Genomic DNA, 24,356 nt, shown 5'->3' on the forward strand with positions numbered 1-24,356 from the left:
AGCTCATCATCTGATAAACCATCTTGTTAGTCTTTAAAGTGCTACATAGTCCTGTATTTTGTTTCAGCTACACCAGACTAACACGGCTACATTTCTATCACTATTCTACATGTATATGTATGTAACTCCCAAGGAGATTACCTAGACTCCTGGGACTCTTGTCTGCTGGCAGTTCAGGGAGAGGCATACTGTCCCAAGTAGGGACAGGGAGCCAAGGCAAACTCAGAGTGATGCCCCTCCCGGGGAGTTCAGGAGGGGAAAGAAGCCATTTTTGGTTTTTGGTATGAGTCTGGAGCCAGCCAGGGCAAGGGCAGGACTGGCTATGTGGGGAGCTGCTAAAACCCAGGCCTGCATGCAGGGTTTCCCCTGACAACTGGCCTCTAGGGACCCAAAAGCAAGATCCCTCAGCTGGGCTTTTCCTTTCTCCACTCCTGATTCCCAGTTTGTAGAGTTTGCTGGGAAACTTCCCAAGCCAGGTTGAATTAGCCCTCCAGCTCCCTAGGTGAGATCAGTCACCACATGATCAGCTCTGCTCTGTCTGCTAGTTCAGAGTTGCCGTGGGCGTGGGGGGGGGGGGGGGGGGGGGCTGGGCTAGCAGACTACACTTCTACTCTTTGGATTTTAGTACAGTTGTGTAATCTGCACCTTGAGCCCTGCGCCCCCTTTGTGGTGAGGGAAAATACTGGGACCAATGCAGCCCTATTCCTGCCTGAAGAGGATCCTTGCTAGCAGAAAACAGCCCCTCTGCAGTGACTAAGGAGTCCAGAGTCATCTCTGAACCGGAGGGTCATTCATGGACTTTGAGTGCATCATCATTTAGTCAGTCAGGGAATTTGTTTTGGGGACCCCCCTACTCCCTGAACTGTGTCCTCAAGCCAGCAAGCAAGGATTTGGGGATTTTATAACAGACTGCATATTAAACCGGTGCCAACGAAAGCTCATGATACCATCTACAGGTTTTGTTAGTCTTTAAAGTGTTACCAAACTATTTGTTGTTTTTTAAGTGTATCCTGTACAGACTAAACACGGCTACCCCGAAACAAAGTAGAAATACTTCTTTAAGAGAAGAAAGTTGAAGATTGATGAATTAGTCTATTAGCTAGGTTAGTGAAAATTAGAGAAGACTGCTTCATTCTTTAAAATTCCTCAATGTGTAACTGCCACTGAGCACATTTGAACCTTGGACCTCTGAAGTTTAGTATAGGAGCATCTATCCTTTGAGCTAAAAGCCAACTGGTGCTCAGCCCATACTGTACAGGTCTCTTAGGCTACAGCAACAGATAAGAACAAGTGCCACTGCATGGGACACTGAACCACACTAGATGTGCGGGTTGCAAATGGAAGTAGGCAGTGTAAGATCACAGCTGACAAATGCAAGATAATGCATTTTGAAAGGAATAACTGTAGACCTTAGCAGTGAGAGACACTAGCTGAATTAACTACAAGAATTTCAGGAAGATATCTGGGCAGCTCAATGCAAGCCTCTGTTTGCTGTTTGGCATCAGCCAAAAATTTAAAAAGTGTTCAGATTTCTAGGATTGATATAACATTGATCTATTTTACATAACCAATATAGATGGTTATATAACTATTACCAATGCCTAAATAGCACTGAGCAGTTCCGATTGCTCTACAAAACAAAATGATATAGCAGAAATAGAGGGAATAAAGACTTAAGAGGTCAGAGACAAAAAGATTTTACGAGGGGAAACTGAAAAGACTGACACTGTAGTTTAAAGAGGCAGCAGTAGAAGAACAAGATAGATATGCATTCTTAGTTAGTCATTTAAACTGAATGCCACATTTTAAACTCATGAAAAGGAGGATTTTTATAAAAGCAAAACCAAAACAAACACACACATGTACTCATTGCCACAAGACACAACTGAAGCTAAGTTTATCAAAGCAAAAACATAATATAATCTGTATACATAAGATAGTCATTACTGATCCGAGCTGTCGTTGCACTTCCTCTGTTCCTGATCAAGGTACTGCCACGTATGGACAAAGATCCAGCAACAAGTAACTCTGGCAAATGCCCCAAAACCTTCATGCTTCACTTGTATTTTCAATACTATTCTGCAGTACCTGCAACATTCCTAATGTCACGCTGACCTTTGCATGCTATATATAGTGTTATGCAAAGCAGCGGGGACTTTTTAGTATTGCCTGAAATGGCAGAAGTGATTTTCTTCTACCCAATATTGTTCTTAGTGTGTGGCAATTCCTCAGGGCCACCAGCAGGAACGCATCATAATGGTCATACAAGGTTGTGTACAAACAATGGGTATTCCTTGACTCAAAACACTACAGACTCAAAACACTACAACAACAACAACAACTCCTTAATCCTCCTCTTCACTGTCCATACTTTAAACAGCCAAATGGGAGACAGTCAGATTCCACAGTCTCTCTCTCAAAAAAGGGAGAGTGGACAGATAAATGGGGGGTAAGACTTGTTCTGATGTATCCACTAATACTTTCTTTTAACACTACCAAATAAATAATATTTATGATTTGAGTGGCCTTTCCTGGAGTGACTGCATGAGCTTAGGGCAGTTTAATGTGGTCTATTTGTTTCCCCCAGCAAAAGATGAAAGCACATTCTCTATATCAATATAAGATGATACGACAGGCAAGGAACTTCATCAGCATACCACCCCCCAAAGCCACACCAACATGATATCTAAGGAAGACCTGGCCTCACTTTGCACAATGGAATATAAATTAAAAGTCAGCTTGCCCACAATAAGAGTTCTGTGGGGAAAATTTAGGTTTCTCAATTGGAGTCACTTAGTGCCTCTTAACATGAAGATGGTTGATAGTTACAGAAAATGATTTTCTGTAACTAACTACAGCCCCCCCCCCCCCACAAAGTACGCTTTTTTGCTATTAAGGTTACAAAAGACATGTTTTAACCTAAGCAGAAATAGCTTGCGACTTCATTTATGAATTTTCATACCAAGTAACAGTTTTTTTTAAAAAGCTATAATATTAATAGCACTGAAGTTTTATTAATTCACAACAGTTCTAAGTACTAGCAGGAGGAGAGAATACCAGTACTAATTTCTGAATTTTTAATGGCTCATTTCCGAAAACTACGTTACAATGATTTAACAACATCTTAAGACTGAATTACATTGAACATTAAGAGTTTCTGCTAACTTGCTATTAGCTGGTTTATAATACCAAGTGCCAAGAAAACTTCACTGACGTATACTGGGGAAACTAAGTGCCTAAGTCTGTAATAGAGAAAAAGTTTGATTTTTCAGAGGTCCTTTTCACACATTTTGCATGAATATGCATTAGAGACCCTTTACCTAATCTCTACTCTGAGCAACATACAAATGCCAACCTCACAACAGTAGTTCAGATTATAATAATGCATATGCACAAAAGGGACAAGTTACAGTTGCACTGATATCTAGAATTATGGTATTTCCCAACTTTTTAGCTCTTGCCTTTGCAAAGAACTTTTACTGTGATGTACAAAGCCAAGTACAGGTTGGACTCCCTGGTCCAGAACTTGAGACCTGACTGGTCCCCGATGAGGAATTTTGCCCAACCAAGGAAGTCATACAGGCGACCCCCACACTTACGAACTAACTAAAAAGTCATAAGTCAAGCCATCGTAAGTCGAATCCTTATTTCCCATAGGCGCAATGTTATAAGTGGCAGTTCAGTTCCTGGAAACCCATTTCATACCTTAAATACCAAAATTGACTATGGAAATGGAGAAAAAACTAAACTAAGTAATTCAAATAATGCATAAAAATAACTAAAAAGTGAAGACCGATGTGGCGGAGATACACGCAGTTCAGGCAGCAGCTACAGACTAGCGAGTCTGACTGACCTTGTACATTTCCTGTTTTGGGATGATGCGTGGAGTCTGTCATACGCTGTCATAAACAACAAATGGTCTGGTAGCACTGTATAGACTAACGAAACGTAGATGGTATCATGGAGCTTTCGTGGGCACAGCCCACTTCTTCAGGTGACCAGAGTTATGAGTTGGGGATATGAAAACTCGACTTGCGTACATATATTGGGGGCTTTTAGGAGGTCTCTCACAAGAAAAAAAATGGTCGTAAATGCGGGGGACCATAAGTCCGGAGTTGCCTGTATTTGGTCTCCCTGCTACTTGTCCCTCCCAACCCTGGACCAACCACCAGCCTCCTGGATGGCTCCCCCCTCCATGCGGCTAGCCTTGCTATCCTGCCAGTACCACCACTCCCTTCCCTGCTCTGCCAGGGAGTCCCACTGCTCCCCACTGCCAGTCCTCCACCAGGACTCTCTGGTCCTGCCGGATAATAGATGTTGCCAGACCAGGGAACTCCAGTTTACAAAGGTTCAACCTGTACTCTACAGAGTCATCACCACCAAGACATCTATGTCCTCTGTTCCCTTTCCTTCCATTAACATACCTGTTAACTAGTCCCTCTCCCTACCCCTGTCTGGATGTGAACAGGCAATTGGTTAACTGGTTACCTGGCAAGCATCGTCACCCTTACCAGGTAACAGTTAACTAGTGCCCGGGAGCAGCACCCCACCTGTGAAAGGCTGCTCCAGCCCCACAGAGGTCATTGTGCGGGAGGGGAGACGGCAGAGCAACAGCCCCATGGTCTGGATTAAATGGGATTTTACATCCCTACCCTCACCACACAGCCCTGGCTCAGCCCTACCATCTGCTTCTTTCACTTCTGCTCTTATTTCTAAGTAGTAATAACCAGAGTAAATCTCCACACTAGAATCAAATGCAGAAATAACCCAAGAAGGAAAGGGAACTGAGTCAAAATGAAGGATGGATTGAAAAAAAGCAGAGAAAAGTAAAAGGCTTCAAAAGCATCTAAGTCATACTTCATCTGAAACTTCTGAATGCTGTCGAAAACAAACTCACTCAAGTTTGCACTAACATTACAATTAAGTGAAAAAATACTCTGAAAACTCACTTAGAAAAACCACTAGTCTAAAGCATCAATTTTAACTAATTTTAACGAGCATTCTCTTAACCTGATTTCTATTCTCTGAAGGAAAATTGCAGTCTTTCTGGGATCAGCTTTATTTGTTATAGACATGGTTATTTAAACAAATACCTTTTGCAGCTGACACTCAGCTTGTTAAAATGTCACTTTTAAAAATTTCAGTTTGACAAACAGCTTTCAGGACACCACACTAAATTCCATTACAGGAGGATTACCAGCCATGGTCATATCAATACTAAAAACAAAAGTGGGCTAACTCCTTTCTTAAAGTTCTGTGGCAGTCCATTAATCCTACTCTTAAGTTTTCTTGTGAGAGAAAGAACTTTAACCTGCTTTTCAGCACACATGTTTTTACAGAAAGCAAAGGCTATGATTTCAGCTATGAAGTAACCTGGCATCTACTCAAATTGTGGAGTAAACTCCTAGATAAACAAATGCTTACTGCAAGATCAGTGCTTCAAGCAAACATGTTCTTTAAGCGATCTATAATCTATACCGGTTTCCAACTGATTTTGACCTATGCAGTATTAAATGCTTCTTCCTTCCACCAAGAAGGAAAGTGACAGAGCAATGATTGCTTAGATTTTAGGGTAAATTTCCAAGGTACTTTGGGGGTGAGGAGGTTTATTGTGATGGGGGAAAAAATTCTGTCAAGATGAACTGTCTGTACAAGATGTATTTTTTTTTTTTTACCACCACCTTTGACATGCATAGTTTCATCATTTCACTACTGACACTTTTACATTAGGGATAGAGTACAGACAGTAGGAAAAAATATATGCCAAAACCCGTTATAATGGCAAAAAAGCAAACATATAGATTCAACCTGTGTTACTGATGTAATAATTTATAGGACTACTTGGTGTATAACTTAAGCACAGTGAGCTGAAAACTAGTAAAGGTGTTTTTTTGTTTTTTTTTTAATAAAGAGTCTTCAAAAATACAACCAACCTGGACTTTAGCAACTTTGTATAGGTATAGAAGTCTAGTAATCATTTTTAATCAGACTAGAACTCAAGAGCCAAAGGAACACATCTGTTATATTAACAGATTTAACCGAGATAAGGAATACAAGGAAGCCAATGCAGTACATTAGCAAAATAAAAGTTAGCAGTGCTACAGAAGTGACTGGAGTAGATGCAGCTGACCTCGTGCCTAAGAAGAATTTAGAATGCTCAAGACCCCTCATAATTACTTTAATTTGTTTTATAGCAAGGCCAGATCTTTAAACTCATAATATTACACTTAAATTACCCAGCTGCAAAGAGGAAGTACTTTTATTAGCTTTTATTCAGGAATAATAGACATTGTGTATTTCAAGTATGTTTTAGAGTAGCCTGGAAAAGATGTGATTCCTGTGCTTTTTTCTGCTTCTTTATCATGTTTAAAGAAGGCTGGAAAGGCTTTTAATTCCTTCCCTACTTGTTTAAGAATTCAGGTTCCATCTACGACTAAAGAACTAGTGGAGTGACATGAGCCAAGGGAATGAACACTCAGTAACAGAAGAGATTCCTTGTCAACCTATTTTCTGTTTCATGAGTTTGATATCTTCAGTACACTAACATTTTGATTAAATGAAATTTTTTGGGGATAAAGATTCAACATTGAAAATATGGCAACTTCAAAACACACCCACACAGTGATCCAGAAGAATAGGGAAGACTTAAATGGACGTAGGTCTTCTAGGAAATTGGGATTCTTAAAAGTTTCAGGACTTAACATATTTAAAAAAAAAACACCCCCTAGAATACAGTGTCCCTTTTAAAAATCCTTAAAGATCTTCAGAATAGCAACAGATCACATGCAAAGTCAACTCTACAGTGAATGGCTTCATCTATATTTCTTCTATTACTAAATAGAGACAAACTGACAAAATATTGCAAATTTCAGAAAATAATTGTCAACTATTGAGATTAAGTATATTCAAAGCCTGCAGCCTTATGTTTAATTCAACAGTATTTGAGGTATAATACATAGCGGCAATGTGGTATACAATCATAGAATGCAAGACTGGACTTAAGTCCTCAAAGTTCAGTCCCCCAGTGCTGTGATAGAACCAAATAAACCTAGGCCACCTGATAGAACAGGTTTGACCAAACCACCTTAAAACTTGCAATGATGGGGATTCCACAACATTAATTGGAAGCATATTCTAAAGCTTAGCCACCCTTACTCTTACAAAGCTTTTCTTAATATCTTACCCAAATTTCTCTTGCTGTTAACCCGAACTGTAACTACTTGTGCTACCTTCATTGGACCGGAACTACTGATCTTCATTCTCTTTGTAGATTTGATTAGATTTATATGACTAAAGACATTAAATTTATATACAAAGGGCAATAAATTAAAACTACCATTCCAAACACATTTCAATGAAACCATTCAAAGTGTTTATCATCATGAATATGTACTTTATCTTACAGTATGTTAGTATATTTTGCAAGTTTACAATTAAGAATATTGAAACTATCAAATCATCCAGTTGTAAATTATTTATGTTTTGTTTTTATTCACAGCCATTACAAGGAAAAGGTGTTTTACACTGGCACTGACGAATTGCCACTTTTGTCCATATACTTGTCTGAGTCTTACAGTCAGAAGTGGTACACAGTTTGCAAATGAAATATTTTCGTACAGAAGTTGATTAACATACCTGAGACACAAAACTGATTCTTTGAAGTAAGTTCTTACCCCATCATAATTTCCTTAATTTCAGACTCTTGTGCCAGGTACTGTAAGGGAAAAAGAAAATCCTGCCCTAATAAGACAAATAGTCTATTATATGGTTTAAAAAAATAAGTACGTAGGGTGACAAAAGGAATATTGACTGTCTACATGCATCAGTACAGACCACGTCAACAATCTTTTTCAGTTATGCAAAAATTTTCAGACTGTAGGACCGTCCATCTAGATGCAATATTAGTATTCCTGCTGAATGTTTAAGTAAATTAAATACGCTCACCACAAATGTGTAAGTTAATCATGCAGATTAAAAAAACAACAAAAACAGTTTCTCCCATCCCAACAATTCCTGTAGACTCAAAGGTATAGTGCAGGTTTGCTTTGTTTTCCTTTTCAATGTCCTAGGATTGTCCGGAGAGCAATCTAATGAATTTAGACTTTGCCACTGCTATTCAAAATTGGGAGATTGTGTGTCTATTATTCCCATCTTTTTTAAAAGGCATGAATTCAGCATCCTCAATAACGGATGGTAGGATTACGCCTCGCAAGTTGCACCTAACTTTGTTGTTCTAATTATTAAGGAAACCACATGAAGGTGAGGAGCCTTAATGCTTTTGCATAGGTAACTTTGAAATCATAGAATACTAGAACTGGAAGGGACCTTGAGAGGTCATCAAGTCCAATCCCCTGCCCTCACGGCAGGACCAAGCACGGTCTATATCATTGAAATGTGGTTTTCTGATTTGTGCAGTCAGTTAGCTCTGATAAAGTTATAGTTGCATATAATTTTCTCTAGACTCACTTTATGGCGCCACTAATCCTGGACCACAGCTTTTGCATCAAGAATTATGCTCTAAGGGCTTTTCTTCACATTGTGCTAGAAGGGCGCAGATACACTGGTGCAGCTGTGTTGCTTTAGAGAAGATGCTACTGCAGCATCACTAGTTAATTCACTTCCCTGAGAGGCCATGGTTACATCAGCAGGAGACAATTTCCTGTCAGTGTTCTGTCTGCAGCAGCAGACAGACTGATATAACTACATCCCTCAGGGATGTGGATTTGACAGTTACACTGATACAAGTCTGTAGTGAAGACCTGCCCTAAGCTTTTATAGGCTGTGTCAAGCTGTCTGGGGTGGTTCACAAACATGGGTGCCAACCTCCATGCAGCCAGTTACAAACCAGGGCACAAACCCCAACCTGGTTGTGTGTTCTATATTCTGCCAACCAAGTATCAAGTGTGAACAGCGAACACCAAGTATTTTAACAGTCTTTGGGTGTGTCTAAACTACACCCCTCTGCCAACAGAGGGATGTAGATTAGGCACTTCGAAAGTGCAAATGAGCCTGGGATTTAAATATCCCAGGCTTCATTTGCACACTCACGTTCGGGCACTGTGCTGATCACACGCCCTTTCAAAAGCGAGTACAGGATCTGTTGAAAAAGCTCCCCGCTGTCGGCAGAACTGCGGGTAGACGTCACTTTCACTTTCAAAAGGGAGCATAATCGGCACAGCGCCCGAACTTGAGTATGCAAATGAAGCCTGGGATATTTAAATCTCGGGCTCATTTGCACTTTCAAAGTGCTTGATTTGCATCCCTCTGCCGGCAGAGGGATGAAGTCTGGAGGTAGCTTTAATGTGCAGATATAGTCTCCTGGAGCACTCCATCTGTCTTGCCACCCAGGCAATCCTGATTTGGTGACAGAAGGTCCCTTACAATCCTACCCAAAAAATAAAAACAAACAAAAACCCATACACAATATTCAGCTTACTCTCAGTCTTAAGACAAGTTACTTATCCCAAGTCAATTGTACTGCAGTCAACTACAGATTTATTAAGTACTTACCCCCTTCCTCCTCCCCCACCCCCCAAAGTTAAATGAGGTAAACACACACAAATGAGTCAGTCTTAGGTTTCAAAAAAATAGTAGATTCTTCTGTGATGTGCAAACTGTCTCCTCTAGGGCTAACACAAGCTAAGTAGTTTGGGAATCCCTTGCTTATGTGTAGAAATACAGGTTAAACTTCCCAAATCTACAACTTTCTGGTCAAGCAGGATCACAGATGTTGCTTGACCACAGAGCACCAGAGGCAGCAGTGGAAGCCAGCTGTGACAATATGGGAGCTGGGGAACTCAGGTTGGACCATCAGCAGCTGGGGAGCCTCTCACTTGGTCGGGGAACCATCCATGTCAATGGGGTCAGGCAGCTGGTGAGTTCTGGCCTCAGCCAGAAAACCTCCAGCTACAGCAAAGCTGCCGGCAGTGGGAACCTCTGGCAGCAGAAGGGCTAGCAGCAGCCAGGCAGCCCGTGCCGGAACCCAAGGAAACCCCCTGCAGCAGTGGAGCCAGGGTGAACCACCAGGGTGCAGCACCAGCCAAAAACAGCCTGGTTGAAATAGGGCTGACGGAGATGAGCAGCCTCACCTGGGAACCCCAAACCGCAGTGGGACCGGCCTAGCGAAGGGGAGGGGTAGCTGGGTGGCCCCTTCTGGGGAATATCAGGGAGCACCCTGCGGCAGCAGGCCTGCAGTGGCCAAGAATCACAGCTGGGAGTCCAGGCTGCCTCAACATCCCCCCGCAGGCAGCAGCTAGGGAGCACCCTGCGGCAGCAGGTCTGCAGCAGCCAGGAATCCCAGCTGGGAGCCCCGGGGGATGTTCAGGCAGCCTGCAGGCAGCAGTATGGGAGCCCCTGCCAGGCCAGCATTAGAGGGGAGCCCCAGGGAGAGGAGCCCAGGAGCAGGCAGCTGGCAGGGAGCACTGATCTCCCCTTGTCCAGCAAACTCCCTCGTTCAGGACAGCTCAGGTTCCAAGAGTACCGGACCATGGAAGTCCAACCTGTATCACTCTCTCCAAATTCTATGCAGCATTGTGATAAATTCTCTTTTATGGGGATTTTTATTCCCTTCCTCCAGTATTTAAACTGTGATGGGACAAGGACAAGGGCACGGGCACAAAGCTGGAGTTCCACAAAGGTTCATCTGTCGTCTACAGGCCTTCTTTTGTTGGAGAGGACAGGACATTCTTGTGGTAAGTTAGTGTTTTATACTTGGTAAGGCTCATCTCGTGACTATGGGGGCCTACAGTTTTAGCAAACATTTTTAATTACAGAACTTAAGTGTTACTTATACAGGAGGCCCCCGACTTGCAATGCGATTGGTTCCGGAGGAAGCGTCGCAAGTCGGGGGCATCGTAACTCGAACCTGCACTTACAGTAGGGACTGCGTGGCGTCATAAATGCGGGCTGAGGACGTAAGTCGGGGGGTTTCCGGCCCCTTCCGCACTTACAAAAATGGTTTTAAGTGTTGGGGCGGAGGGGTCGGAACTCGGTGGCCTCCTGTATTCACATCATCCTGTGTAATAAAAGGTTAATACATACAGCATCCAACAAGCATTTCATAAAATCTAAAGACTTTTAGATGTCTAACAGTTATTATAAGATTATTAACACAGGAGAGCCAGAATGACTTCCAGCTTTGCATTTGTCCCAGGGGCCTTGGACGAGCTGGCACCCGGTCTGACAATGTCTCAGCTAGTTATGCAAATATTAGTTGGTAGGCAGTTTGTGTTCAGACACCCACAATGCTGACGAGGTTGTCAAAAGAACCACTTCAATACAGTGATGATGTATCATAGCATTCCAAGTACATCTCCACTACAGTCGAAACAGCAATTAGGGTTTCTGTTACAGGACAATGAAGCTCAAAATAATCATCACTGTTAATTATTTACATCCACTTCCACTCCTTTAGTTTAGTTTTGGTTTTTTAAGTATTTTCAAATGGATTACCTAGGTACAACACAAAACTTGGAATGCAATTCTCAGAATCACAGATGGGTGGAGAACTATAACCACAGTAACAAGCAGCAGATTTCCAGCAGAACTATCAAGACTGTATTTAGGAAATCAGCACAATTATCAATCAATTTTATCACAGAAAAGGAGCAACAGAAAACAGCAACTTTGAAAGAATGGATTGGGGGGGAGGGGATGCGCGCATGTACATTTTAGTCCATTGTAGACATACTAGTTCTTTAACCAGTGCAATTTTGCAACCAGATTTTACTCAGCCGCCCCCCCATGTTAAAATGTAGGCATTCTTTCATACAAGCTAATTCACGTGTCTTTGAAAGAAAGCAGCTTTTACACAGGAAGGAATTCAAAAGGTATAGGTGTCCTTTGCTTTACGTATTATTTAGAACAATTCAACATTGCCAACCACTAATTAAAGAAATTGTATTTGTCTGATACAAGACATCTTCTTGCTAAATTTTAAACAATGCTGAAATCAGACTGAAGAGGTTTGATAACAGCAACATGTTCCATGCTGCTGAATAGTAAAGGCATCCCTAGACAGAGACACCAACCAGATAAGACAAGAAAGGAGTGAAAGAAATGGGTAAAACTACTAATAGACAATGATTTTCCTTTTCAATTTAAATTTGTCAATAGATAGAAGCCACTACGTCTGTCATAAATAGAGACAAAAAAAGTGGTATGCCCATGTGACCGAGAATTACACAGAAACATGCTCTTTCCTAGTAGTTTTGCTTTTCCATCCACCTTCAGAGGAAAAGCTGATTCTTCTGAAGGAAGATTCAAAAAGCAATTAATTATTTAATAGCTAAATGTTCTAACTCATCTCACCCTTTGTACAACATATCTTGTTGGCCCCTCAAGCTTTTTAATTTTTCTGGTCTCTTGATTCTTGTGGTTTCTTATTACAGTATCTTAACAGATTAAAAAGATTCTTTTAGTCATACTTCATTCACCTGACATTTCTCAAGTAAACGAAAGCCAAGATGCAGAGATGCTTGACAAACACAAATTTTGAATGCATAGTTGCCTACAAGCAGCATTCCCTGTTAACAGACTATAACTGGTTGTTAATATGTCAAAGGCTTTAAAATTAGAAGTACCAGAATGAGCAATAATAATACCTCTCTCAACACCAGCTAATAAAATACAGTACATTTGCTAAGGCCTAATTTATCAGTTTCCTGTACAAACCAATGAGATTAATGGAAGTGCTTCTTTGTTACAGCAGTACTGAAGATGAGGTGATACTGGAAAGACGATACTAGAAAAAGTTGGAGCATCCTCCCATCCTCTTACCAACTGTGACTAGAGTACTGATTACAATATTCTACTTTACAGGAGCATTTAACTATTTGGACCCATTAGCTATCATATAATTTAAGATTCAGCCTCAGACTTGCATACCTTGTAGTGGACATTCACAAACATCAATATTGTCAATAGCTATCTTATGTTATGGTCAGATTAGGGATGTTAAATATTGGTTAACTGAATAGTCAATTAATCTCATGAATTCTTGTCAGTTAGTCAACTATTCTATAGTCCCCGGGCAGCCTGTCCGGTGTGGGGGAGAGAGCGGGGGGGGGGGGGGGGGGGGGAAGAGGGAGAGAAAAGGGTCTGAGCCCACAGATCTAGCACGAGCCAGAACTGAACTAGCTGCTTGCCTCCTAATACACTTTAAAAACGCAAAGCTGCAGCAGGGGAAGGTCCAGGACCAAGTGCAAGCTGGGACTGATCTAGGTTGCTGGCCAGCCTGCTTTAAAAAACTGACAATGGGGGAGAGGGGAAATGCATGTAGTCTATAGCATTAACCTATAAACTTTTGCTTATCGGTTAAATCGACTGTGCTATTACATCCCTAGGTCAGATCCCAAGAGCTTAACCTACACTAGGCTCAGTATGACTGCTTGTGTGAGAAGAAGCTTATACCCTCTGCATTTAGTTAACACCACAACGTGGCATGGTTTACAGCACAAAGCAGAAGACTCTAGTCAGGTAAACAAGTGCAATTCTCTAGTACCCTATTGTGTGACCTTCAGTGAGCCACATGGACTTAGTTTCCCAATTTTAAGACAGCAATACTTGACCTTCATAGGAGGTTGAGAAAATCTGCCAAGTATTTTATTACAACAGCAACAAACACTCCAGAAGGTGTTTCAATTAAGCTATTTCAGTAAGTTTCCATTTTATGCCTGATCTGACAATTTTCATAATTTTCAGCTTTGCGAAGGTGTTAAGTACTTTAGAAAGGAAAAAAGATTTACACGTGCAACGCTCTGAAACACATTTTCTTTAAAAATCACCCTTTTCCCAAAAATGCAACATAATAAAAGAAAGATCCAATGTGTTGAACTAGTACTTAGGTAGTCTTATAAATGGAAGAACATGTGCTATGACATTCCTCCCTTCAGGCTTACAAAGCTAGAAGTTAGGTTGCTCTTCTATTACAAAATAGGTAGCCAATTACCCCAGTGTACATTATTGTATTGCACTGTTGTCATTTCATGAGCAGTAAGGCAGTAGGAATTTGTGGATAACTAGCTTAAGTGCATTTTCTGAACATTATTGTCATCCCATCTCTGACTACAATTAATTGACAAAGAAAGAGGTGGCATATTACAATATAGCTAGCTATTCAATCATATCCTATAACATAATCCGTAATAAAAGTCAAATTCAGGTACTGCTTATAATTGGCAGCCTAAGGTAAGGGAAGTTAAGAACTCACACCCTAATCTTCCGAAGACGACAGTTTACCAAACTTCATGGCAGTATTTTTCAAGGCTTTTTAAAAAGTCCATCATTTACACAGTACCAGTGCTTCTCATGAAGTCAACTATATTACATCAGAAACAGTGTCAGAACTTCTTTTCAGCTTTTCATATAAAATGCTCTGCCGTCATTCACACCTAGTTGATTGAAGCTCACCATCAATTTCTTCCATGCCAGATATATTAGTTACTTAAGTAGTATATTTCCAAGTAAATTTCAGCTCTGGAAGTGTGCACACCGAAGGCAGAAAAGCAGAACAGCACTGAGTTACAGCCAACTACAACTACATTCTAATACTATGATGTACTCCATTCCTTCATGCCGCAAGGATGCCACAGGTTGCTAAGTGAGCTATACAACATGAAATTACTTTATGAATTCATAATCTTAGCCAAAACAGAACATTCCATTCTAAACCTTAATCCTCCCAGTCTTATGTAACATTCACCAAAACAAAACCAGCAATAACTGATCAAAAAGCACAAACCTTTCTAGTTCAAATTTATGTTTAGTCTTTTCCAAGTTGGTGATAGTCAACTTAAATTAAGCAAGGCAATTTTTTGGGGGGGACAGGAGGGCACGAGGGGAGGATGCAGAGGGCATTCAGACCTTTTTTGCTTTCCCATAATAGAGCCAATTATGTGGGTGCTCAAGCTACTCTTTCACTTAATCTTCCACAAATAAACGTCATGTGTTTGAAAGTATCAGATACAGAAAAAAGTTGAATTATAATGTAACCTCTGAAAAAGCACGTCAAGAATCAAAACACGGATAATTCAAATCCCTCTTTTCCAGTCTAATTAACCTCATGTTCGAGTTCTTAAAACTAAGCAGGTTTGTACATGGTTAGTACTTTAACGGGTAAGAATTCTAGGCATGAACTGACAGAATAGCAGTGGGCAACCTATGGCCCATGCTGCATGCAGCACACTTGAGCTCCACATGTGGCCAGCAAACCCCCTGCCTGCTCTTCTTCCCCACATGCTTCTTGCACACTGGGGCCCTGCACTTCCTACTCCTCCCCATCATCAGCCCTTCTGGAGGAGCCACGAATCGCCTGATTCACACTCTGTCCACATTCTCAGAGCTGGATCACTGTAAAACAGATATTTGCAGTGTTCCAGCTCTGGAAGGGAGAAGGAGTGGGGATGGATTGCAAATCAGGTGATTTGCACACTCCAAAAGTGGGCAGCCAGGGAGTCTGCATGCGGCTCGCAAGATAAGAATGTTTCACCAATGCACCATCTATGGAGGAACATAAAAGAAGCAAGTGCTAGAAATACAGGGAAAGGGATAGAGATGTTTGTGACATAGGTTAGAAGAAATCCTCATGCCTACAGTAACCATTATTAAACCTTGTATTTACAAGGTTAATTGGGAGGAGGATAAATTCCATGTGAGTCAGTCACAACCAAATTTCCTCAACTCACTAATAAAATACCCCCAAATTCTTTGGTGTTTTACAAGACAAAATAAAGACATGATCCCTGAATCCTGGAGTTACGTCATCTTCAGTGTGCAAGGCCAAGAGGGAAAAAAAAAAAACTAGCCTCAGACTAGTCTGCATGTGTGTTCCTGAGAAGGAGTGTTAAAAAAAAAAAAAAAGGAGACAGACTGGCCAACAACATTCTCATGACCTTACTAGACGCAGAACAAAAAACTATCAGTTTTAAACAGTATGCATTAGCATGGCTTTACCAGTGTTAGGATTCCAACAAAGTTGTGGCCTTGGGAGTATAGTGTTATTTTTATTTGCTGTGAAGTACTTTGGTCAACAAAGCTATTTCATTGTCTTACAACAGCAGCCATTTCCTTCACTCCCTCTGGCTTGGAGAAGCTGAGCTGGGAGATAATACTTCGGAATGCAGCATTTCACATCTGCCACTGAAGGTCTTCCAAGGGGATAAAGCACATCTGAATGAAACTTCACCCTAATAAATCAATCCAGACCTCAAATTCTTCATTTGTGAGTGGAGTTTCAAAATAAGCGGACTTCACTATTATACTTAACACATTTCAGTGAGACCATTCAAGGTGGACTACTAGTTCTACACAACCTGTTTCACTTCATATTTAGCTGTGACATTCAAGTACATTTCCCAGTTTGCAAGAAGAGATCTATGTCAGCTCAAAATCTGGTGTCTCAACAATAAATTGATCCAGTAAGAGATATTACCTTGCCCATCTTGTTACTTTAACTTTTGACACTTACGTTCATAATTACAGTGCTATCTTGTTAGTCTCCAGATATGTATCCATTATGATATAGTCTTTAATCATAAGATCATGCCCCATTCCCCAACCCCCATACACTCTGCCTCATTTAATGCAAATAATGGGCATTTAGGGAATGAGTCAGGGTTGGTGAACAGGGCTGCTCTCAGTAGGAAATGTGCTTAATTGGCTGTAGAAAGATGTGGGTAGTGAAGGAGGCAGAGCACTGCAGGAAATGAAAGCATGATCTCCTGGCTTGGGCAGTAAAATGTCACCCTGGAGAATTTGATTCTATCTATGTGCATTATATAGTGAGACTCAAGGAGCTCATTTATTTAGCTTAAACAGAACGTTAAAAGTGACAGTTGCAGTGTGCACATATCTATACGGGGAACAAATATTTCAATATCTTCTCTGCTGGACTGAAGGTCCCGTTATTAAATATCTGATGGGGTTTTCAATCTACCTGTGAAAGGTCTAACATGAACCAATGCTCAAAGCTGAACCCTAGCCAATTACGACTAGAAATAAAGCATGCTTTTTTAACAGGGAGTAATTAACCACTAGAACAATTTATCAATTGTTGTACAGATTCTCCATCACTGAATTTTAAAATCAAGATTGGATATCTCCTCTTAAAGACATACTCTAGGAATGGTTTGGGGGAAGTTCTGTGGCCTGTGTTCGACAGGAGGTCAGACTAGACGATATGATCACATTTGGTACTTCTCGCTTCAGTTTATTAAATCTGCTGTGACTCCTGGAGATTCCACCCAGACCAGTGAAGTTGCATCTCTGCCTGCCTTGTAACTCTGAGTGACTTAAGTGCTATGTACTGTAGCCCATGGCCCAGATACAAAAGCAAGCCTTAAAGTAGGCTTATCCCCTGTTCCCTTCTATTGCCCCGGTGTTGGAGGAGAGCATGCCAAGTCATACTCCCGTCCAAACTTCCCCCAAATCAGCTGTCAATGTAACAATCAGCTGAAGGTTCAGAACTGTGACTTTGCCACTGCCTCAAAGAGAGTTATACTATTATTAGCTATCTGACAACTCCCTAACATACCAGCTTGTTTATTCTACCATCAATCTCTTCAGGACCCTACCAGTCCTAACCTTGCCTAGCAAGTTACAAGTAGTGAACACAAAGTTCCCCCAAAGTTCCCCCACTGACTTCTTTGGAAACATCCAGTGTTCTCCTGGAACACTAGAAGAAGTTTGCTGCTCCTTTAAAGAGACAGTAACAGCTGCTAATTAATTTAATTGGGGTGAACACATTTGCATCATAGCACTGAATTGTTTTTTTCCCCCAGTAACACAAGCTTGTTTAGCCAAGTGACATAGATTTAAGTGATATGAAGTATAAGCAATTAAAAAGGTGTACAATTAGGGCTGTGAAACATTACCCGGTAAGCACCACCCTTAACACTGATGCTTACTGTTTTGCCTGTGAGGGCTGGATCAGCTCCCTAAGCATCAGCTCCTCCAGCCCCACCAGGTGCATCCCAATCAGGCAGGGCCCACCATGGACAGGAGCTGCACCAGGTACCTGGAGCAGTTCATGTCTGCAGCAGGTGTGGGGAGGAACAGTAGGCAAGAGCTGCTACAGCTGGGCTGGAGCAGCCCCTGTTTGTGATAGGCACTCAAGACCCTCCATGGCAGGGTGGGGGAAGGACTCCAGCCCAGCTGGGCTAGTGCACCCCTCCCTTTAATTGGTTAACCAGTTAAACTTTGTATTTAATCAGTTAACCAATTAAATGGGATTTTACAGCCCTAGTTACAAGCCAACAAAAGCAAAACAGTTCCAAAACTAAAGCTTACTTTCAGCAGTTTACCATCTTTTCCTAAGTGGGTTTCTCACCTAATCGGTTCCCAAAAAATACTTCAGTACCTTTTACTGAAGGACCCTCAATGAATGGACAATTATCGGATCTCTCCTTTCTTTTTATAGTCCTGTAAACCTCTGACACATTAGTTGAAAAGTAAGCACAGACCAAGCTTCTCTCTCCTGCTGGGTTGTAAACAGCATGCTGTCTTCCCAAAGTTGACTAAATCTCCTTCACCAGGCAAGAAGGCTTTCCTGCTGTTCCTCCTTTCTTGCAGGCTTCCAATTCCTCTGCTAAATTTATATGTAAAATGAAATTGATTCCACATTATTTAGTTTACACTAGAGACAGATAGCTATCTATCACCCCTTCCTCCCAAAAAAACGTTTTTCCCCTTTGTTTGGGTTGACTTCAGAGCATAATATACTTAGTAAGGGTATTCAGTGATCTCACAATGTTGTCAGTCACCACTATGTCACAAGCTTCAAAGGGGAAGCCGAGTTAGTAACAGGAAAAGCTTAAACAACAAATAGTCTATAAAGCGCTACCAGACCAACAAAACATGTAGATGGTATCACGAGTTGAAGTGGATACAACCCACTTCACAGAACTTTATAAAAAAGACCATACTTGATACATTTTTTTAACTATTTCTATACTGTCAATTCTGTTGCTAACACTTGAGGTTCAAATCCCATCTTGTAGTTTAACTATCTCCTCCATTCACTAGATTAAAGGCTTCTGTTTACCTTTCATGTAAACATCCCTTCACTGTGTCTGCGCAGGACAAGGCTGATCAGACAAATACACATTCCATTGTCCAAGGCAGACTTTGCTTACACATTGATATTCTTGTAATATGTTTGGCAAGCATTCTAGCACAGACACAAGTTTGTACACACCTCATATGTACATCTACAAACAATATTAACCATCAGTGAGTTAAGCTGAAGAAGTGGGCTGTGCCCATGACAGCTCATGATACCATCTACAGGCAGTCCCCGACTTACGCGGATCCAACTTATGTCGGATCCGCACTTACGAACGGGGCTTTTCTCGCCCCGGAGCTCACGGGCAGCGGGTCGCCACCCGTGTCCTCCGGGGCGAGAAAAGCTTCTCCCGGTCTCCCTAGTCTGCTGGGGGGTCCAGAAAAGCCGCTGGACCCCCCCCAGCAGACCAGGGACACCAGAGCAAAGCCGCCGCCTGGGCGGCTTTGCTTGTTTGCCCGGGAGCAAAGCCGCCCAGGCGGCGGCTTTGCTCCCGGGCAAACGACAGGCGGCGGCTTTGCTCTGGTGTCCCTGGTCTGCTGGGGGGAGGTCCAGCGGCTTTGCTGGACCCCCCCCAGCAGACCAGTGGGACAGGAGCAAAGCCGCGGAGCACGCCCGCAGCGGGACAGCTCAAGCGTGCCCGGGCTGTCCCGCTGCAGGCGTGCTCCGTGGCTTTGCTCCCCATCTCCCTGGTCTGCAGGGAGACGGAGAGCAAAGCCGCGGAGCACGCCCGCAGCGGGACAGCCCAGGCGCGCATGGGCTGTCCCGCTGCGGGCGTGCTCCACGGCTTTGTTCCCCGTCTCCCTGGTCTGACCAGCAGACCAGGGAGATGGGGAGCAAAGCCTGGGAGCACGCCAGCAGTGGGACAGCCGCGGCACCCCTGGACTGTCCTGCTGCCCGTGTGCTCTGCGGCTTTGCTCCACGTCAGCAGATCAGGGAGACGGAGCAAAGCCGTGGAGGACTTGGGTATAGCTAGTGCCCCCCCCCAGCAGACCAGGCTTTTCTTGCCTACCCAGCAGCACCCCAGCAGCACCCCAGCAGCTCTTCCCCAGGCGTCCCCAAGTCAGCCGCTGATCAGTCTCAGCAGCAGCTGACTTGGGGACGCCTGGGTTTCTTAAGTTGAATCTGTATGTAAGTCAGAACTGGCATCCAGATTCAGCCACGGTTGAAACTGATCAGTTTCAGCAGTGGCTGACGCCAGTTCCGACTTACATACAGATTCAACTTAAGAACCTACAGTCCCTATCTTGTACATAACCCGGGGACTGCCTGTATATGGTTTGTTAGTTTTTAAATGCTACCAGATTATTTGTTGTTTTTCCTGTTACACACTAACTCTGCTTCCCCTCTGAAACATCAGGGAGTTTTCTGCTTTCCCACGATAGCTTACATACTACCATTAGAGAGAGAGCATATTTATACAAATGATAGTGTTAAGTGTATTAAGTATGTCGAGCCTGACCAAAGTTATTGACACAAAACCAGGCCTCTTGCATCATACCTGCCTCCGGTATAGAGGTCTTTTAAGTGACTTGCTGTGCATCTTAGCCAGTGTTCACAGGTGGCCACTCTGTGGTTCCGCATTTTCCAGGTGTCCAATTTGAGATAACCAGGTTCTAATTTGCAAGCCTACAGTTGCAGCTGTGAGTGCTCAAAATAGGAGATGTGCTTTGAATACATGAAGTGCCCTTAAAATGCTGTGGACTCTGAAAAAATATGTTCAAGGCACTCAAAAATAGTGGGCACGTGAAAATTTGGGTCTTAATCTGAGATGAAGACTTCCACCCACAAAACAGAAACAAGATCACCTAGGTCTTTGGGAAAATCAACTGACCATCTGTAAAGCACTCAGGTACTAACATAAAAATGCCCATAAGGAAATTAATTCTGCATTAAGAGCAGGGTTTATATGGTGTGTAGTAAATTAAGTATGGAAGCACATGTTGAATAAAGAGAATAAAAAGAAATAGAGAATCTCAAGCTGTTCAGTGAGCTCTGTCCTTTCTATGCACTGAAAGAAGCTGGGAAATATTATGGGACTGCCCAATTAAAAGGACTACCATAATGGAAATGTACATTGGAGACTCAGATTAAGGTTACAAAGGCTACCTGAATCTATAGTTCTAACTTTCAAGTGCGTGATTTTGCAATTTTAATGTCACTGAGTAGGTTTTATTTACCTCAAAACTGTCACTTCCCCTTTTCCCTGTAAGAAAGGAGCAAAGTGGGAGTTCCTCCACAAAGTGGTTTAGTTTAGGGCATTCAAGTTAATGCTTTCTGAACAACAAAATCAGTCTGAATAAATACAATTCTGAGTTCACAAAATTATTGTTCCTATTACAGGTTATAAAAACAACTTTTTCTAACTCTGTCAATTCAGACTTCACATCAATACAGTTTGGCCAACACACAAGTTTCAAAATTAAAAAAAAAAAAAAAAAAAAAAAACACAACGAATAGTCTGGTACCACCTTAAAGACTAACAAAACATGTAGATGGTGGTATGAACTTTCGTGGGCACAATGCACTTTCTAGTGGTGCTATTAGACTATTCATTTTTTTTAAATGTTTCCAGTTACAAATTAACTCAGCTACCTCTCTGAAGCTTTTGAAAATCCAAGTATTGCAATGCATGTGCAGTGCAGAAGAGACAGAAGTGCCTTTGCTCATCTCCCAACATTAAAGCAGTTTTTTTACATTAGATGTAAGAAATAACATAGGACACACCTTCCCCAATACTAGCACCGTCAGAGAAGTAAACAAGTCTTAACTATTTTGATGAGAGGTAAAGCAAAACTGGCATGTGAAACAGAACCAGATGCACTACTTTGTCCTATGGATCCAATGAGAACAGCAAGAAGAGCCTAATACCCATCTCCCCTCTGCAAGACATGCTTCATTTTCTTTAAACTTTTTTCACAGCCTTGTCTTGCTATGCTTAATAGAAAACAGAGAGAACCATATTTACAGAGTCAAAACATGTAATCTTTAGTAAACTATACAGTGTAAGAGCAGGATCACCATAGGAGATCAAGAAAGCTAAAAACTAACAAAATAAGCTTTCAGCCTGCTGCTGCATGTTGTACCTTATTAGGTATAATTAAGGTAGAAAATATCATCACTTAAAGAAGCTGTTAAGTACAAAGAAGCAAAAGGAATAAGAAAAGTATCAAGGGGCAGAAGAAAATATCTACCGAGACACAGGAAATTAACCAGAGACAAAGTGGAACACAGAAATGAAACTGACAATCTACCAGCAAATTAAAAAGTTACCAATACATCCAAAAGGACTAGATCAATAAGCGTCATAATGAGGTATTCATACTGTATGAAAAACCAATTAACCACCCAACTCAGCAAAATGCTTTCAAAGACTTGTTGCTGAACACAAAGTGCTGTGTTTCCTATTTCCCCCCCCCCCAAGTTTTGCTCAGAAGTCTACACAATTATAAAAGTGCACCCACACAGGGAGGGAATACAAAGGCAATAGCTCTGGTGCTTTGAGAATGATGGGAAGTAGCACAGCACAGAGCAATGGCGATGCTGTCACAGACGCCCCTCTGAAACAGTCACTCCATCCTCACATCGTAGGCTCTCTGAGCTTCGAAGTTTAAATACTACACGGAGTTAACGCGCTCTGACCCTGGGGCATCGCCAGGGAAGAGGAGTATTTGGAAGGAAGAGTTGAAGAGGTTTTCTCGGTAGTTTGCGAGAAGGCACTGTAAACCCCCGCCTCCCAAGTGAAGGCGTTCGCTGACCCATTGGTGGAGTTCAGAATGCGGCGTGGCCGCCCATGTAAACACCTGAGCAAATCCCTGTTACACGCTTAACAAGATCCCGGACACTGATGGTATCTCCCTGAGGAGGCTGATCACCCAGTTCCTGCTCTTTCAGCAGGAGTCAACGTCAGCCCTAAACTCACTTCGCCAACTTGTAAATAAGCCACCCCCCGGGCAACGTTTGCCAATGACAACAGGCTGGCGAAGGGGAAACGAGCGGAGTGGCGAGTGAGCCAGCCCGATCGCGGACCTCCCCGAGGTACCCACCTCTTTAATCTTAGCCCGTTTCTGCTGGACTTCAGGGTCCGCCGGCTCTCGCCCCACGGCCCCGATGGGCTCGCGGAAGAGCAGGCTGGGTAGCCCGGCGGCTCCCGAGTCCTTCCTGCCCCGCCTGTCCTGGAGAAGTTTCTCCTTGTCCTGGCGGATGTCCCGCCGGATCTCCTCGGGGAGCTTCTGCAGCGTCTCCTTGGCCTCGCGCAGAGCCCGCTCGTGGTCCGCGCGGATCTTGGCCAAGTTCTCCGCGGCCGCGGCGGCCGCCGCCTCCCCAGCGCCGCTGCTGCTGCTGCTGCTGCTGCTGCCGGCGGGGCCAGCCCCGGGCGGCGGGGCGCGCTGCTCCCCCCCGGGCGGCGGCGGCGGCGGCAGGGCGGCAGAGGAGTGGAAGAAGACGCCGCTGAGCAGCTTGGAGGAGTCGGGCAGGAAGAAGATGGCCCCGAAGCAGAGGGTGATGAAGGCGCTGAACACCAGCAGCAGCACGAACTTCTCCGTCAGCCGGAACGCGCTGGGGCCCGACACCTTCCTGCCGCCGCCCAGCGCGCCGCCACCCAGGGGGCCGCCCAGCGCGCCGGGCCCCGCCGGGCTGCCGAAGAGCGGCAACAGGCTGACGGCGGGCATGGCTCAGCGCCCCGCGGTGGCGGCAGGAACTTTTCCGCTCCGCTCTCCCGGGCGCGTCCGGCTACGGGGCGAGCTGCGCGGCGCGGCCGCCTGTCAGCTGCTGCTGCTGCCCATGCTGCTGCCGACCGCCCCGGGATCCGCACGAGAGCGCCACGGCCCCGGGAAAGCGCGCGCGCCGCCTTCCCCCGCCAGCGCTCCACTGCTAGGCAGCGCCGGACTCTGCCTGCCACAGCCAGGGGGAGCGGCGCCGGCCGGCCAATCAGCGCGTGGGCGGAGGGGCAGAGGGCGGGGCGTGCTAGGAAGCGGGGCGGGGCCTGCGCGCGTGTGGCTGAGCGAGAGTCACACGCACTCGGGCGGCGGGCGAGGAAGGGGGCCAGGGAGGGACCCGAAGTGCATCGACTCCGGCTCCCGCAAACCGCTCCGGGCTCCCCCGTGGCCGCGCTAAAGGAGGCAGCAGCCGCGGCATTAATGCGACTAAGACCCTTCTCTAAAGGCCCCGCTGTGTCTTTAAAGGAACCCGTGTGATCTGCTTTTAATTTGCCTTCCCCCCTTCGTCCCTCCCTTGCTGCCGCTGCTGGTTTTCTTGTTTGCTCGGCCGGGGGGGGGGGGGGGGGTCGGCTGTCTGGCTG

General features: G+C 43.7%; 1 protein-coding gene across 1 annotated transcript in view; it reads right to left on the bottom strand.

Moving 5' to 3' along the window:
* The window catches only part of MAN1A1 (mannosidase alpha class 1A member 1), a 186,755-nt gene extending 162,813 nt beyond the window's left edge, over positions 1 to 23,942 (bottom strand). Inside the window, exon 1 of the mRNA XM_006123079.3 lies at positions 23,104 to 23,942. Within this exon, the coding sequence (XP_006123141.2) occupies positions 23,104 to 23,727 (624 nt within the window). The 5' untranslated portion in view covers positions 23,728 to 23,942. The remainder of the gene's footprint in view (positions 1 to 23,103) is intronic.
* Between the last annotated feature and the right edge of the window lie 414 nt (positions 23,943 to 24,356).

The sequence above is a fragment of the Pelodiscus sinensis genome, chromosome 3 (genome assembly GCF_049634645.1).
Source record: "Pelodiscus sinensis isolate JC-2024 chromosome 3, ASM4963464v1, whole genome shotgun sequence".
In the NCBI taxonomy this organism is placed as follows: domain Eukaryota; kingdom Metazoa; phylum Chordata; order Testudines; family Trionychidae; genus Pelodiscus; species Pelodiscus sinensis.